Source organism: Lithobates pipiens, unplaced genomic scaffold (genome assembly GCF_037356315.1).
Source record: "Lithobates pipiens isolate NorthernLeopardFrog02 unplaced genomic scaffold, aLitPip1_a1.2 Scaffold_19, whole genome shotgun sequence".
Lineage (NCBI taxonomy): Eukaryota > Metazoa > Chordata > Amphibia > Anura > Ranidae > Lithobates > Lithobates pipiens.
The window spans coordinates 595,795,827-595,812,267 of NW_027507764.1; the positions used below are offsets into that span (position 1 = coordinate 595,795,827).

The window sequence follows — 16,441 nt, forward strand, 5'->3', positions numbered from 1 at the left end:
GACGTAACGTTTAAAAATGAACAATTTGCTAGCAAAAAGAAATAAAATGAACGAATGCTAAAGCACAGAGGGTGAGCGTAACTTCGGGTAGTCCTTGTCTCGGAACTAGCCCTATGTATGGAAGTTTGTGGGATGCTTAAAATGTAAATCTATCCCTCTGACATAATATTATTCTTCATTGTAGGTGCTCAAGAACAGACATCATGAGGTGTACCTACCTTCTACAGGTGGTGGCCGTGCTTTGTATCACAGCAGACAAATCCTATGGAAAGTCATCATCCATGGGTCGGTACATGGCCTCTGTATTCTCAGACTTGACTCCTGATGAGATGAAATCCATAAAAAGTTTTCTCATGGAGCAACAGCAACTCAATCTGGTTTCCAGCCAGAACACGTACGGCAAAAACACAATTTTTATGATGGAGCTGAATTTGCCAAAAAAGAGTAAGGTTTTGAAATTCTTAGATAGCAACGGCAAATCTAAACCCCTACGAGAGGCCAAAGTTGTAATATTTTTTGGTAACCAACCCAACCCCAACGTCACAGAATTCATTGTGGGCCCCCTTCCCCACCCGTATTATCACCGACGGATAATTCCCAGAGGAAAGAAGCTGATCAGTTTCGAGTCCCGGCCTGTGATCAACGTGGAATATGAGAAGATCCAGAAGAAGCTGGTAGAGGTCACCAAGGAATTTAACCACATATTATTGGAAATTTCCGGTTATTCGTTTTATAACTGCTCAAAGCGCTGCCTGGCGTTCACAGACATTGCTCCTCGCGGCTTGAGGTCCGGAGAGCGCAGGTCTTGGATAATCTTGCAGAGGTTCGTCGATGGCTTTTTCCTCCACCCTATAGGCTTGGAGATCCTTCTCAATCATCGTTCCCTCAACCCTAAGGAGTGGACGGTGGAGAAGATCTGGTATAATGGACAATACTTTGATAACGTCAAGGAACTTATTCAAAAATATGAAAAAAAGGAGCTGAACATTATGCCTCTTACCGATTTTACCGAGGAAGATCCCTACTCAACCTTCACGCCACGTGGGGATTTTAAGACCAACACCAACGTTCATGGACCCAAAATATGCGAGCCTCAGGGCAAACGTTACAAGGTTTTGGGTAACTATGTCGAGTATACTGGATGGAGCTTTGCGTTCCGTGTGCGTCCGTCTGCAGGTTTACAGATATTCGACATACAGTACAACGATGAACGTGTAGCATATGAGGTGAGCATACAGGAGGCCATCGCATTTTATAGTGGGGTCACTCCGGCAGCAATGCAGACAAAATACATCGATTCCGGGTGGGCAATGGGAACGGTACACTATGAGTTGGCCAAGGGTATTGACTGCCCGGAAGTGGCCACTTACCTGGACTTGTACAACTTTTATGACACAGATGAGCCCGTGCGTTATAAGAACGCCTTGTGCATCTTTGAACTGCCCACGGGGATGCCATTACGCCGCCACTTTGACAGCACCCACGACGGTGGCTACAACTTCTACGCCGGGCTGGAGAACCACGTGCTGGTGGTGAGGACAACATCCACAGTCTACAACTATGACTATATCTGGGACTTTGTCTTCTACCAGAACGGGGTGATAGAGGTTAAAGTCAGCGCCACGGGCTACATCCATGCCACGTTTTTCACACCCGATGGCCTTCACTATGGAAGTAAAGTCTACAGCCACGTCCTGGGGAACCTGCATACTCACCTGGTGCATTATAAGGTTGACCTGGACATTGCAGGTAAGATATTACCCAGCAGGCTTCATTCATCAGGCTCGGCGTGTATAGTCGCATGATAAGACCAAACCCATTCATTTCAGTGGCACCCGTTCCAATCTATGTAACTCAAGTCACAGAGTCTTTAACCCCTTCCTGCCTGAACTATAGCTGAAAGATGGCTATGGCACGGATCTCCAGCCCACTGTGGTGCACATCAGGCGCGCTCAGTGACTTCTGTGTCCTTTACACAGCGGCCCTTTACCATGTGATCAGCCCTATCCAATCACAACTGGTCACATGTAAACAGACTTGCTGGACCAGTTATCTGTAGTCCTTCCCTCACATGCTGAGTCGGTGTGAGGAAAGGAGTGCTGATAACCGGAAAGGATGACAGTACATTGTTTACACTTATAATAAGGGCATTGATCATCACTGCCCTGATTATCAGTGCAGTTTATCAGTGCCACCTCTTCAGCACCCCCTTATTAGTTCCAGTCAGTGCAGTCTCACCAGTGCCCATCAGTGCCTCCTCACCAGTTCCCATCAGTGCCACATATCAGTTCCCATCAGTGCAGCCTCATCAGTGCTGCCTAGTAATGCCTCCTCATCAGATCCCATCAGTGCAGCTTAGCAGTGTCCATAAGTGGAGCTTATTATTGCTCATTGGTGCCTGCTATAAGTGCCCATCAGTGTCACTTCTTCAGTGCTCATCAGTGCATCCTCACCAGTGCCCATCAGTGCCTCCTCACCAGTTCCCATCAGTGCCACATATCAGTTCCCATCAGTGCCTCCTCACCAGTGCCCGTCAGTGCCTCCTCACCAGTGCCCGTCAGTGCCTCCTCACCAGTTCCCATCAGTGACACATATCAGTTCCCATCAGTGCCTCCTCACCAATTGCCATCAGTGCAGCCTCATCAGTGCTGCCTAGTAATGCCTACTCATCAGTTCCCATCAGTGCATATCAGTGCAGCTTAGCAGTGTCCATAAGTGCAGCTTATTATTGCTCATCGGTGCCGGCTATTAGTGCCCATGAGTGTCACTTCTTCAGTAAACATAAGTGCAACCTCACCAGTGCCCATCAGTGCCTCCTCACCAGTTCCCATCAGTGCCACATATCAGTTCCCATCAGTGCCTCCTCACCAGTTCCCGTCAGTGCCACATATCAGTTCCCATCAGTGCCTCCTCACCAGTGGCCATCAGTGCCTCCTCACCAGTTTCCATCAGTGCCACATATCAGTTCCCATCAGTGCCTCCTCACCAGCTGCCATCAGTGCAGCCTCATCAGTGCTGCCTAGTAATGTCTCCTCATCAGTTCCCATTAGTGCAGATCAGTGCAGCTTATCAGTGTCCATAAGTGCAGCTTATTATTGCTCATCGGTGCCGGCTATATACCCATCAGTGTCACTTCTTCAGTGCTTATCAGTGCAGCCTTACCAGTGGCCATCAGTGCCTCCTCACCAGCTCCCATCAGTGCCACATATCAGTTCCCATCAGTGCCTCCTCACCAGTTCCCATCAGTGCCTCCTCACCAGTGCCCGTCAGTGCCTCTTCACCAGTTCCCGTCAGTGCCTCCTCACCAGTTCCCATCAGTGCCTCCTCACCAGTGCCCATCAGTGCCTCCTCACCAGTTCCCGTCAGTGCCACATATCAGTGCCCATCAGTGCCTCCTCACCAGTTCCCATCAGTGCCAGATATCAGTTACCATCAGTGCCTCCTCACTAGTTCCCGTCAGTGCCACATATCAGTGCCCATCAGCGCCTCCTCACCAGTTCCCATCAGTGCCAGATATCAGTTCCCATCAGTGCCTCCTCATCAGTTTCCATCAGTGGAGAACAGTGCAGCTTAGCAGTTTCCATAAGTGCAGCTATTATTGCTCATCGGTGCCGCCTATTAGTGCCCATCAGTACTGCTTCTTCAGTGCTCATCAGTGCAGCCTCATCAGTGCAGCCTCACCAGTGTCCATCAGTGTCGTCTCAGTGCCTCCTCATCAGTTCCCACCTTGGCAACCTCACCAGTGCCACCTATCAGTGCCTACTTATAAGTTCAGCCTCATCATTTCCCATCAGTGCTGCCTCACTAGTGCTGCCTATCAGTGCCTCCTCACCAGTGCCCATCAGTGCAGCCTCATCAGTGCAGCCTAGTAATGCCTCCTCATCAGTTCCCATTAGTGCAGCTTAGCAGTGTCCATAAGTGCAGCTTATTATTGCTCATCGGTGCCGGCTATTAGTGCCCATCAGTGTCGCTTCTTCAGTGCTCATCAGTGCACACTCACCAGTGCCCATCAGTGTGGCATCAGTGCCTCCTCATCAGTTACCACCTCGGCAACCTCACCAGTGGCACCTGTCAGTGCCTCCTCATAAGTTCAGCCTCATCATTTGCCATCAGTGCTGCCTTACTAGTGCAGCCTATCAAGGCATCTTCATCAGTTCCCATCAGTGCAGCCTCATCAGTGCAGCCTAGTAATGCCTCCTCATCAGTTCACATCAGTGCAGCATAGCAGTGTCCATAAGTGCAGCTTATTATTTCTCATCAGTGCCGCCTATTAGTGCCAAACAGTGCTGCTCCTTCAGTGTCGTCTCAGTGCCTCCTCATCAGTTCACACCTTGGCAACCTCACCAGTGCCACCTATCAGTGCCTCCTCATAAGTTCAGCCTCATCATTTCCCATCAGTGCTGCCTCACTAGTGCTGCCTATCAGTGCCTCCTCACCAGTGTCCATCAGTGCCTCCTCACCATTTCCCATCAGTGCTGCCTAGTAATGCCTCCTCATCAGTTCCCATCAGTGCAGCTTATCAGTGTCCATAAGTGCAGCTTATTATTGCTCATCAGTGCTGGCTATTAGTGCCCATCAGTGTCGCTTATTCAGTGCTCACCAGTGCCCATCAGTGCTGCCTCATTAGTGTAGCCTATCAGTTCCTCCTCATCAGTTCCCATCAGTGCAGCCTCACTAGTGCCCATCAGTGCCTCCTCATCAGTTCACATCAGTGCAGCCTCACCAGTGCTGCCTATCAGTGCTACCTCATCAGTTTCCATGAGTGCAGCCTCACCAGTGCCCATCAGTGCTGCCTCACTAGTGCAGCCTATCAGTTCCACCTCATCAGTTCCCATCAGTGCAGCCTCACCAGTGCCCAATAGTGCTGCCTATCAGTGCCTCCTCATCAGTGTCCATCAGCGCACATTAGTGAAGAAAAATTACTTATTTTCAAAGTTTTATAACAGAAACTAAGACATTTTTCTTTTTCAAAATGATTGGTCTATTTTTTCTTTTTTTTTTGTTTGTTCAGCAAATAATAAAACCCAGTGGTGGTTAAATATCACAAAAAGAAAGCTGAAAATGTCCTATGGGTACGGTGGCGCGTGAGCGGGCGAACGTCATTCAAAGTGTGACAGCGCTGAAAGCTGAAGCAGGAAGGGGGTGAAAGTGTCCGGTTGTGGTTAAAAAAAGGTTCCTGCGCTAATCTGATGCGACTTGAGGGCTACTTAGTGTAATAAGTTGCATTGAGTCGCATGAAAAAAATCACACTGCAAAGTGGCACAGGAAAGGGCACGGCTGTAGAATGGCACTAGTGGGAAGCGAGCCTTGGCTTTGGTCGGAGTTCTTCTTTGCAGTATTGGGGGTGGAATCCTGATCCCCTTCTGGTCAGAACTTTATATCATAGATCTTCTGTCCTGGAAATCGTTCTGCAGATGGCATTTGGGCGATCTCGCTCTCTCATGCCACCCCCCCCCCCCCACCCACATTCTCTTTCTCTTCCACTCTCTCACCCCTCCATCCTTCTCTCAGGTACTGAAAACAGTTTTGAAACGATCGATCTGAAATACGAAAACATTACCAACCCCTGGAGCCCCGGTGACTTCATCGTCCAATCCCGGATGGACAGAAAACTGCGGTCCAGCGAGGGTAGAGCCGCCTTCAGATTTGGGGAGGATCTGCCTCGGTACCTGATGTTCATGAACCCCAACAAGAAGAACAAGTGGGACCATTACAGGAGCTACCGGATCCAGTACAATTCCCATGCCCACAGCGTGCTGCCCCGAAAGTGGGACGCCGAGAGAGGGATCGCCTGGTCCAGGTAATCCTCGTAGGGGGAGGGGAGGAGGTCAGATCATGAATGGAGAAGGTTGTGGTGGTTCTGTCTTCTGTAATTATTCCAGGATATTGGGTAGGATAACCAAAAAAAAAAAACCCCCAGAGCCCATCAAAGGAAAGATGTGCCATTCCCACCCTCTAATCATGGCGGCTGAGTTGGGGGTCTCTGGATTAATTGCCGTTGTTTGTGTGATTGGCAGGTACAGCCTGGCGGTGACGCAGCACAAGGACTGGGAGCAGACCAGTAACAGTATGTACATCCAGTCCGATCCCTGGGATCCCGCCGTCAACTTCGAGAATTTCATCCGCAACAACGAGGACATTGTGAACAAAGTGAGTGCTCCGCCCACCTTATAGCCTTTTCATGGTCTAGGTCAGTGATGGTGAACCTCGGCACCCCAGATGTTTTGGAACTACATTTCCCATGATGCTCCACTACACTGCAGAGTGCATGAGCATCATGGGAAATGTAGTTCCAAAACATCTGGGGTGCCAAGGTTCACCATCACTGGTCTAGAACCTCACAGCGGACTGTATAGAGTATGTTGGTTTTGGTCAACCAGGGCAAGAGGAGACACTGGAGCCGGTAATGTCCAAGGTGATGTTTTATTTGTTGATGTCTAGTGCACTCAGCCATGGCTTCCAGTATCTCATGGGGTCTTTAGTGGTGAGATCACCCCACTATAATTCCTCTCCAGGTTCTTCTTCTTTGTATTGCCTTAACCCCCCTATCTACTGTCCTACAGACAATGTCCACACACCATCCACTGACCTACTGACACCATCTACTGTCCTACAATGTCCACACACCATCCACTGCCCTACAGACACTATCTACTGTCCTACAATGTCCACACACCATCCACTGCCCTACTGACACCATCTACTGTCCTACAATGTCCACACACCATCCACTGACCTACTGACACTATCTACTGTCCTACAGACACTGTCCACACACCATCCACTGACCTACTGACGCTATCTACTGTCCTACAGACACTGTCCACACACCATCCACTGACTTACTGACGCTATCTACTGTCCTACAGACACTGTCCACACACCATCCACTGACTTACTGACGCTATCTACTGTCCTACAGACAATGTCCACACACCATCCACTGCCCAACTGACGCTATCTACTGTCCTACAGACAATGTCCACACACCATCCACTGCCCTACTGACACTATCTACTGTCCTACAGACAATGTCCACACACCATCCACTGCCCTACTGACACCATCTACTGTCCTACAGACAATGTCCACACACCATCCACTGCCCTACTGACACCATCTACTGTCCTACAATGTCCACACACCATCCACTGACCTACAGACACCATCTACTGTCCTACAGACAATGTCCACACACCATCCACTGCCCTACTGACACCATCTACTGTCCTACAGACAATGTCCACACACCATCCACTGCCCTACTGACGCTATCTACTGTCCTACAGACACTGTCCACACACCATCCACTGCCCTACTGACACCATCTACTGTCCTACAGACAATGTCCACACACCATCCACTGACCTACTGACACCATCTACTGTCCTACAGACAATGTCCACACACCATCCATTGACCTACAGACACCATCTACTGTCCTACAGACAATGTCCACACACCATCCACTGCCCTACTGACACCATCTACTGTCCTACAGACAATGTCCACACACCATCCACTGCCCAACTGACGCTATCTACTGTCCTACAGACAATGTCCACACACCATCCACTGCCCTACTGACACCATCTACTGTCCTACAGACAATGTCCACACACCATCCACTGCCCTACTGACACCATCTACTGTCCTACAATGTCCACACACCATCCACTGACCTACAGACACCATCTACTGTCCTACAGACAATGTCCACACACCATCCACTGCCCTACTGACGCTATCTACTGTCCTACAGACACTGTCCACACACCATCCACTGCCCTACTGACACCATCTACTGTCCTACAGACAATGTCCACACACCATCCACTGACCTACTGACACCATCTACTGTCCTACAGACAATGTCCACACACCATCCACTGCCCAACTGACGCTATCTACTGTCCTACAGACAATGTCCACACACCATCCACTGCCCTACTGACACCATCTACTGTCCTACAATGTCCACACACCATCCACTGACCTACAGACACCATCTACTGTCCTACAGACAATGTCCACACACCATCCACTGCCCTACTGACGCTATCTACTGTCCTACAGACACTGTCCACACACCATCCACTGCCCTACTGACACCATCTACTGTCCTACAGACAATGTCCACACACCATCCACTGACCTACTGACACCATCTACTGTCCTACAGACAATGTCCACACACCATCCATTGACCTACAGACACCATCTACTGTCCTACAGACAATGTCCACACACCATCCACTGCCCTACTGACACCATCTACTGTCCTACAGACAATGTCCACACACCATCCACTGCCCAACTGACGCTATCTACTGTCCTACAGACACTGTCCACACACCATCCACTGCCCTACTGACACTATCTACTGTCCTACAGACAATGTCCACACACCATCCACTGCCCTACTGACACCATCTACTGTCCTACAGACAATGTCCACACACCATCCACTGCCCTACTGACACCATCTACTGTCCTACAATGTCCACACACCATCCACTGACCTACAGACACCATCTACTGTCCTACAGACAATGTCCACACACCATCCACTGCCCTACTGACGCTATCTACTGTCCTACAGACACTGTCCACACACCATCCACTGCCCTACTGACACCATCTACTGTCCTACAGACAATGTCCACACACCATACACTGACCTACTGCCACCATCTACTGTCCTACAGACAATGTCCACACACCATCCATTGACCTACAGACACCATCTACTGTCCTACAGACAATGTCCACACACCATCCACTGCCCTACTGACACTATCTACTGTCCTACAGACAATGTCCACACACCATCCACTGCCCTACTGACACCATCTACTGTCCTACAGACAATGTCCACACACCATCCACTGCCCTACTGACACCATCTACTGTCCTACAATGTCCACACACCATCCACTGACCTACAGACACCATCTACTGTCCTACAGACAATGTCCACACACCATCCACTGCCCTACTGACACTATCTACTGTCCTACAGACAATGTCCACACACCATCCACTGCCCTACTGACACCATCTACTGTCCTACAGACAATGTCCACACACCATCCACTGCCCTACTGACACCATCTACTGTCCTACAATGTCCACACACCATCCACTGACCTACTGACACCATCTACTGTCCTACAGACAATGTCCACACACCATCCACTGCCCTACTGACGCTATCTACTGTCCTACAGACAATGTCCACACACCATCCACTGACCTACTGACACCATCTACTGTCCTACAGACAATGTCCACACACCATCCATTGACCTACAGACACCATCTACTGTCCTACAGACATTGTCCACACACCATCCACTGCCCTACTGACGCTATCTACTGTCCTACAGACAATGTCCACACACCATCCACTGACCTACTGACACCATCTACTGTCCTACAGACAATGTCCACACACCATCCACTGCCCTACTGACACCATCTACTGTCCTACAGACAATGTCCACACACCATCCACTGCCCTACTGACACTATCTACTGTCCTACAGACACTGTCCACACACCACCCACTGCCCTACTGACGCTATCTATGTCCTACAGACAATGTCCACACACCATCCACTGACCTACTGACACTATCTACTGTCCTACAGACAATGTCCACACACCATCCACTGACCTACTGACACAATCTACTGTCCTACAGACAATGTCCACACACCATCCACTGACCTACTGACACTATCTACTGTCCTACAGACAATGTCCACACACCATCCACTGACCTACTGACACCATCTACTGTCCTACAGACACTGTCCACACACCATCCACTGACCTACTGACACCATCTACTGTCCTATAGACACTGTCCACACACCATCCACTGACCTACTGACACTATCTACTGTCCTACAGACACTGTCCATACACCATCCACTGACCTACTGACACTATCTACTGTCCTGCAGACACTGTCCAAACACCATCTACTGACCTACAGGCACTATCTACTGTCCTACAGACACTGTCCACACACCATCCACTGCCCTACAGACGCCATCTACTGTCCTACAGACAATGTCCACACACCATCCACTTCCCTACAGACGCCATCTACTGTCCTACAAACACTGTCCACACACCATCCACTGCCCTACTGACACCATCTACTGTCCTACAGACAATGTCCACACACCATCTACTGACCTACAGACACCATCTACTGTCCTACAGACAATGTCCACACACCATCCACTGCCCTACTGACGCTATCTACTGTCCTACAGACAATGTCCACACACCATCCACTGCCCTACTGACACTATCTACTGTCCTACAGACAATGTCCACACACCATCCACTGACCTACTGACACTATCTACTGTCCTACAGACAATGTCCACACACCATCCACTGACCTACTGACACTATCTACTGTCCTACAGACAATGTCCACACACCATCCAATGCCCTACTGACACTATCTACTGTCCTACAGACACTGTCCACACACCATCCACTGACCTACTGACACTATCTACTGTCCTACAGACACTGTCCACACACCATCCACTGACCTACTGACACTATCTACTGTCCTGCAGACACTGTCCACACACCATCTACTGACCTACAGACACTATCTACTGTCCTACAGCCACTGTACACACACCATCTACTGACCTACAGACACCATCTACTGTCCTACAGACACTGTCCACTGACCTACTGACACTATCTACTGTCCTACAGACACTGTCCACACACCATCCACTGACCTACAGACACTATCTACTGACCTACAGACACTGTCCACACACCATCTACTGACCTACAGACACTGTCAACACACCATGGACTGCCCTACTGACACCATCTACTGTCCTACAGACACTGTCCACACACCATCCACTGACCTACTGACACCCTCTACTGTCCTACAGACACTGTCCACACACCATCCACTGACCTACTGACACCATCTACTGTCCTACAGACACTGTCCACACACGGTCCACTGTTCTACTGACAGTTATGAGTTTTTCTTATTATTTTGTTAGGCCTTACATAGTTACATAGTTGGTAAGGCTGAAAAAAGACAATAGTCCATCCAGTTCAACCTGTGAAGGTGTATGTGTATCAGTGTCTATAATGATTTCCCATATCCCTAAATGTTGTGTCCTTTTATATATAGTTCTAAGAGTCTTTTAAAAATATCCATACTCCTCGCAGTCACCACCAATTGTGGGAGAGAGCTCCACATCCTTATTGCCCTAACAGTGAAGAACCCCCTCCACAGTTTAAGGTTAAACCGCTTCTCCTCCAGTCTCATTGTGTCCCCGTGTGTTCTTATACACTCCCTAGGACTGAACAGTTTATTTCCTATGCTGGGATCGCCATTGAGATATTTGTAGATCGCTATCATGTCCCCCCTCAAGCGTCTTTTCTCCAGCGAGAATACATTTAGTGTTTGTATGGTATAGAGTGGAATTGTCTTCTAAGGGTTTTTTTATTTTTTCATTAGTCTTAGGAACCATATAACGTCTGGAGGTCAGGGGTTAGCTTTGAGAAGTCCAGCTCACATTTTGGTTGAAGCTTTCCCTCACATAGTGATGTCTTTTCTAACCTTACTTCATCCTTCCCATTCAGGATCTGGTGGCCTGGGTGACCGTTGGCTTCCTCCACATCCCCCACTCTGAGGACATCCCCAACACTTCCACCCCAGGGAACTCAGTGGGATTCTTCCTCCGACCCTTCAACTTCTTCGATGAAGATCCATCAGTGGCCTCCAGGTCCACTGTAATCATCAGACCAACAGACAAGACCTACAGTAAAGTGACCATCAAACGCTGGACTCAGGATGTTGTTGGCCAATGTGTGTCTGAGAAACCCTTCCGGTATAACGGCACTTACTTCTTCGACTGAGAGGTCTCCTTGGATGTCTATGGGAAGGGAGAATGGCCGAGGGTTGGATACTGAGAATACATTGTTGTATCTTTAGAAGACGTAGAGGAACGTATGGACAGAAGGAGGCCTCTCGGTTCTATGGAGCCCCAGAAGATCAAAGCTGCAGCCAACAGACTCTTCTATCTCCTCTTTTTAGGGAATTGTAAAAAAAAAAAAACTGAGAGCAGAGTCTCCTGTGTGCAATAAATGGCGTGTGTGCTGGACTCAATGTGTGGCTGGTTTGTGATCCAACACTTGACTTGTAGAGTCTGGCAGGAGGGGGGGGGGGGGGGGGGTCAGACGACATTCACATCTCACGTCACTTCCTCTCCGATAGTAAATGATCAACACACACCCCCTCACCATTCTTCCTTAAAAAGTGTCACTAAACCCCCTTCATAAAAAAAACAATGAATCAATGGTGTATTCCGAGCTGTTCATACTCATCACTATGAGATTCATTTCCTGTATTCTGCAAAACAAAACAAAAAAAAGGGTTCATCCTGCTGCTCTCTATCTTCCCCTACAGTCAATGTCCCCAATGCCATCAGATCAGTGGTGGCAGCTCTGCACATGCTCAGCTGTCAGTGAGTTTCTATGCGGAGCGTTTCCTCCCTATCACATTTGAGCAGCCCATGTGACTGTAGAGTCACACATGTGGTGGCGTATATACAATGGTAAATTACAGCCCCCTCCCCCCCTCCTCCTCCAACATGCCCACTAATCAGCTAAACACAATGGGGGGGGGGGGGGGGTGTGGAATATTGCATGTAGATTGATGGAGACTTCATCTCCCTCTTAATCTAAGAAACAGGCTGGGAGGACATGACACAGGCTGTGACTGGCAGAAATCCGCCCACACTGTGTTATTGTCAAAAAAAAACATTGCTGGGAGGGGTCTTTTGATGCTGGCTACTGGGGAATCTTGTCAGAAACCATGAAATCAGGCCAAGACAGAAGTACAGTTAAATCACACTTGTTTAATAATAAAAGTAAAAAGAACAAACATAGTCAAAACATGGCCAGAGTTCAGGAACCGGAACGGCTAGTCAGCCAAGCCAGAAGTCAGGGATCAATGTAGTGGAACAGCAAGCAGGATCTGGAGACAGAAGGGATGTCAGCAAAGCAAGTCTTGAACAGGATTGCAGGAGAAAGTTTCTGTGATGTTGACAAAGGTTCTCTGGACTGGACAGCTTAAGTAGGCAGGACTGATGAGCAGGATATCATCAACAGCTGAGTCACTGTGGAGAGAGATGGGAGCTGGCAATTAGCCGATAGCTGAGCGGCCACCTCAGAGAAGGACGGGCTGAGCCCAGGCCTGACAAATCATTGATGGGAGGAATCTACTGTTGAGGGAGGGGTCTAATGTTGCTGGGAGTCCATTGTTGCTGGGGTGGATCTATTGTCGCTGGTGGTGGTGGGGGGTCCATTGTTGCTAGATCTATTTTACTGCCTTTGTGATCATTAAGAAAATTCCATACAAAATACTTAGTACCACAAAATGATACTTGGTCCTGTATGCTCTAAAAAGGATGGTACTGGGGGTGGGTGGTGCTCGGAGGTGGGTAGGGGGCAGAGTAAAGGGGTGAAAGGGAGGAGTTCTTACACCTATTCCCTGGCTAGAACAGGCAGAAAAAGATTCATAACCAACCTGGGTGGTGCATTGGCTTCCTGGCTGTAGTCACCATGGTGGGCTGGCACCTAGTGGGGCACCAAGCCTCAAACTGAGATTCCTTCTGATATTGTTTTCCCTTCTGGTCACCTTTGGTCATTTATAGCCAAATCCAGCAGGTGCCCTGTAGGGGGAGGGGGGGGGGGGGGCTTATGGCGAGAGGAGTCTAAAGACTCTTTATAGTTCAGAAACCATTTCTTCTATCTCTTGATCTTTGCTCTATACACCATACAAAATCAGACCACATTCCACCTCCATTCTTAGAATTAGTTATTCCTAATGTAAGTGGGGCTTGTAAAAAGGTGTCACCTAGGTACAGCCCCGGCTGTGTGCGGCCTAAACTGAGCAGCGCCTCCTAGGGGCTTCCAAAATGGAGAAAGATCTGGGGGTCCTAGAAGAGGTCACCAATCCTCAGAAAGGATGTGCTGGAACTGGAGAGAGTCCAGAGAAGAAAAAGGAAATTAATATGGCGACTGGAGGACCTGTCATGGTTTTGCAATAGAGTTGGTCTGCTTGCCTCTTTCCATGTGTTCATCTGTAGAGACCAGCCGACCCTCACCTGACTGCTTTTGTAATCCATCCTCTGGCATGGCTCCACCCTAGCTCCTATCAGAGAGCTCTATATTAACCTGTGCACTGCAGGTCAACCCTGCTGATCAACCATTGTGTGTTAGCTTCCTGGTACCTGCCGTGTGCTCTTCTGTTACCGACTTTGGCGTGTCCTTGACTATCCCTGTTTGCCTGTGATCCTGACCTACTGGCGTGTCCCTGACTATTCCTGTCTGCTTGTGGCCCCGACCTTGGTTTATCCCTCACTATCCCTATCCTCCTGTTGCCTACTGTAGGTGTGAGCTGGGGGACCCTGGGGGTCGCGACCTGGAGCCAGTTGCAGCCCAGTCCATCCTCACCACTAGAGGCGCTGGTGAACACCTGCTGGCTCTTAGACTCCGCGCCCCAGGGAATCTTACACTTTAACCCCAGTGGGATCTGTCTCCCGTCCGCAGCAGTCAGCCGTAGGGTCCACAACCTTGCGATGCACTCCTGATCCCTACGGTGTGCATCTGTCACCTCGCCTCAAGGTGACCTGACAGGACCTCAATTATGAGGAAAGGCTACAAGCGCTAAATTGGTTCTCCCTGGAGAAGAGACGCTTGAGAGGAGACATGATAGCGATTTACAAATATCTCAATGGTGATCCCAGCGTAAGTATAAAACGTTTCAGTCCCAGGGAGTGTCAGAGGACATGGGGATCACACGATGAGGCTGGAGGAGAAGCGGTTTAACCTTAAGCTGCGTAGGGTGTTTTTCCACAGTCAGGGCGGTAAGGATGTGAAACTCTCTTCCACAATCGGTGGTGTCGGGAGGAAGTATGGATCGTTTTAAAAGATTCTTGGACGTGCATCTTAGATAAAGCAATATACAGGGATTAAGGATGACCTCTGGCGTGTTGGCATGCTCCACGTGTAGAGCCCGCCAGGAAGTCGGCGCTGCGCTAATCACAGGCAGTGAGACATTGTCCCAATGTGCGGCTGCAGAGATCGGGAAATTAGCGCAGCGCTGCGCCGACTTCCTGGCGGGCTCTACACGTGAAGCATGCGTACACACCGGTGCTCATCCCTAATGAGGATATGGGAAATGATTCTTCTACACACCCTCCTTACCGACTATGTGACTATCTAATGACACTCCTCAAGCTTTTTATGCATCTAAACATTGGGCCATCCAAAGACCACATCAGAGACCACCATTCTATGAGGTGAGCACAGCCCTAGGAAGATGGCTGCCACCGATAACAGACAAAATGTGTGGAACCTTGTGTGCGGCTTAAACTAAAACTAAAAGCTATGAATGTGTAACAGCTGCTGACTCTTCCCACAATGTGAAAACTAAGACCTGTATACAAGGCCGGACTTACCATTGGGCTTGAATGGACTCAAGCCCATGGGCCCCACCCAATAGGGGGCCCCGTCAAGATACATAGCTGAGTGTACTCAGCTCGGCTCCGCTCACAGTCACTCCCAGTCTCGCCCCTATGATGGACGTAACACAGGGACTGGGCGTGACTGTGAGCTAAGCGCACTCGGCTACTCTCTGGACTGCGAGAGCCGCTGTAAGGACATATTCGGCGATACATCGCAGTTTGCTACGGAAGTGACGTTCCGTCGCCGCCATCTTGCTACACCCCACACTCGTCCACACTACGGATACACTAAGACAGGGGAAAGCGGACATGTTGGTACACCCAACGGAGTTTTGCATTTTACACGTATTTATAACAGTAAACTGCATTTATATAATGAAATACAGGACTTAGAACCCCGTCTGACTGGTTAGATGTTGAATTTTAAAAGCAGCGAACTTCTGTGAGATTAGTAAACCAGTGAGGTGAGCAGGGTTGCTGCTGCTTTTAAAATTCAAAACCTAACCAGTCAGACGGAGTTCTAAGTCCTGTATTTCACTATATAAACTCACTTTACTAGTCACAGAGTCGGAGTCCGTGACCGCAGAAGGAAGATGGATGCTTCCAGCCAGCAAGGAAATCGGTGACTTCGCTGGCTCCTGTGTCAGGTAAGTGACACATAATGGGCTACTATGCGATGTGATGCAATGCGATGCTATGCGATGTGATGCGATGCGATGCGATGCATAGTAGCCCATTATGCTTTACCTTTGCAGGGAAAAAAAGAGGAAGTAAACCCATCAGAGCTTACTTCCTTTTTAAAAAGCCGCGTAATCTGTCCGTTTTTGCTGATGGTTATACAGTCCCTCAGTCTCAGGTAAGTCCACATCTCTTTTGCTTGTGATAATAAGTGATCTTTT

At 49.1% G+C, this 16,441-nt stretch overlaps 1 protein-coding gene across 2 annotated transcripts in view; it reads left to right on the plus strand.

Moving 5' to 3' along the window:
* Positions 1 to 12,173, plus strand: part of AOC1 (amine oxidase copper containing 1) — a 35,885-nt gene extending 23,712 nt beyond the window's left edge. For both annotated transcript variants that reach the window (XM_077493651.1, XM_077493652.1), the window contains exons 2-5: positions 185 to 1,749; positions 5,512 to 5,800; positions 6,018 to 6,150; positions 11,653 to 12,173. In XM_077493651.1, coding sequence (XP_077349777.1) covers positions 204 to 1,749; positions 5,512 to 5,800; positions 6,018 to 6,150; positions 11,653 to 11,928 — 2,244 coding nt within the window. In that variant the 5' untranslated portion in view covers positions 185 to 203 and the 3' untranslated portion in view covers positions 11,929 to 12,173. The remainder of the gene's footprint in view (positions 1 to 184; positions 1,750 to 5,511; positions 5,801 to 6,017; positions 6,151 to 11,652) is intronic.
* Positions 12,174 to 16,441: the final 4,268 nt, after the last annotated feature.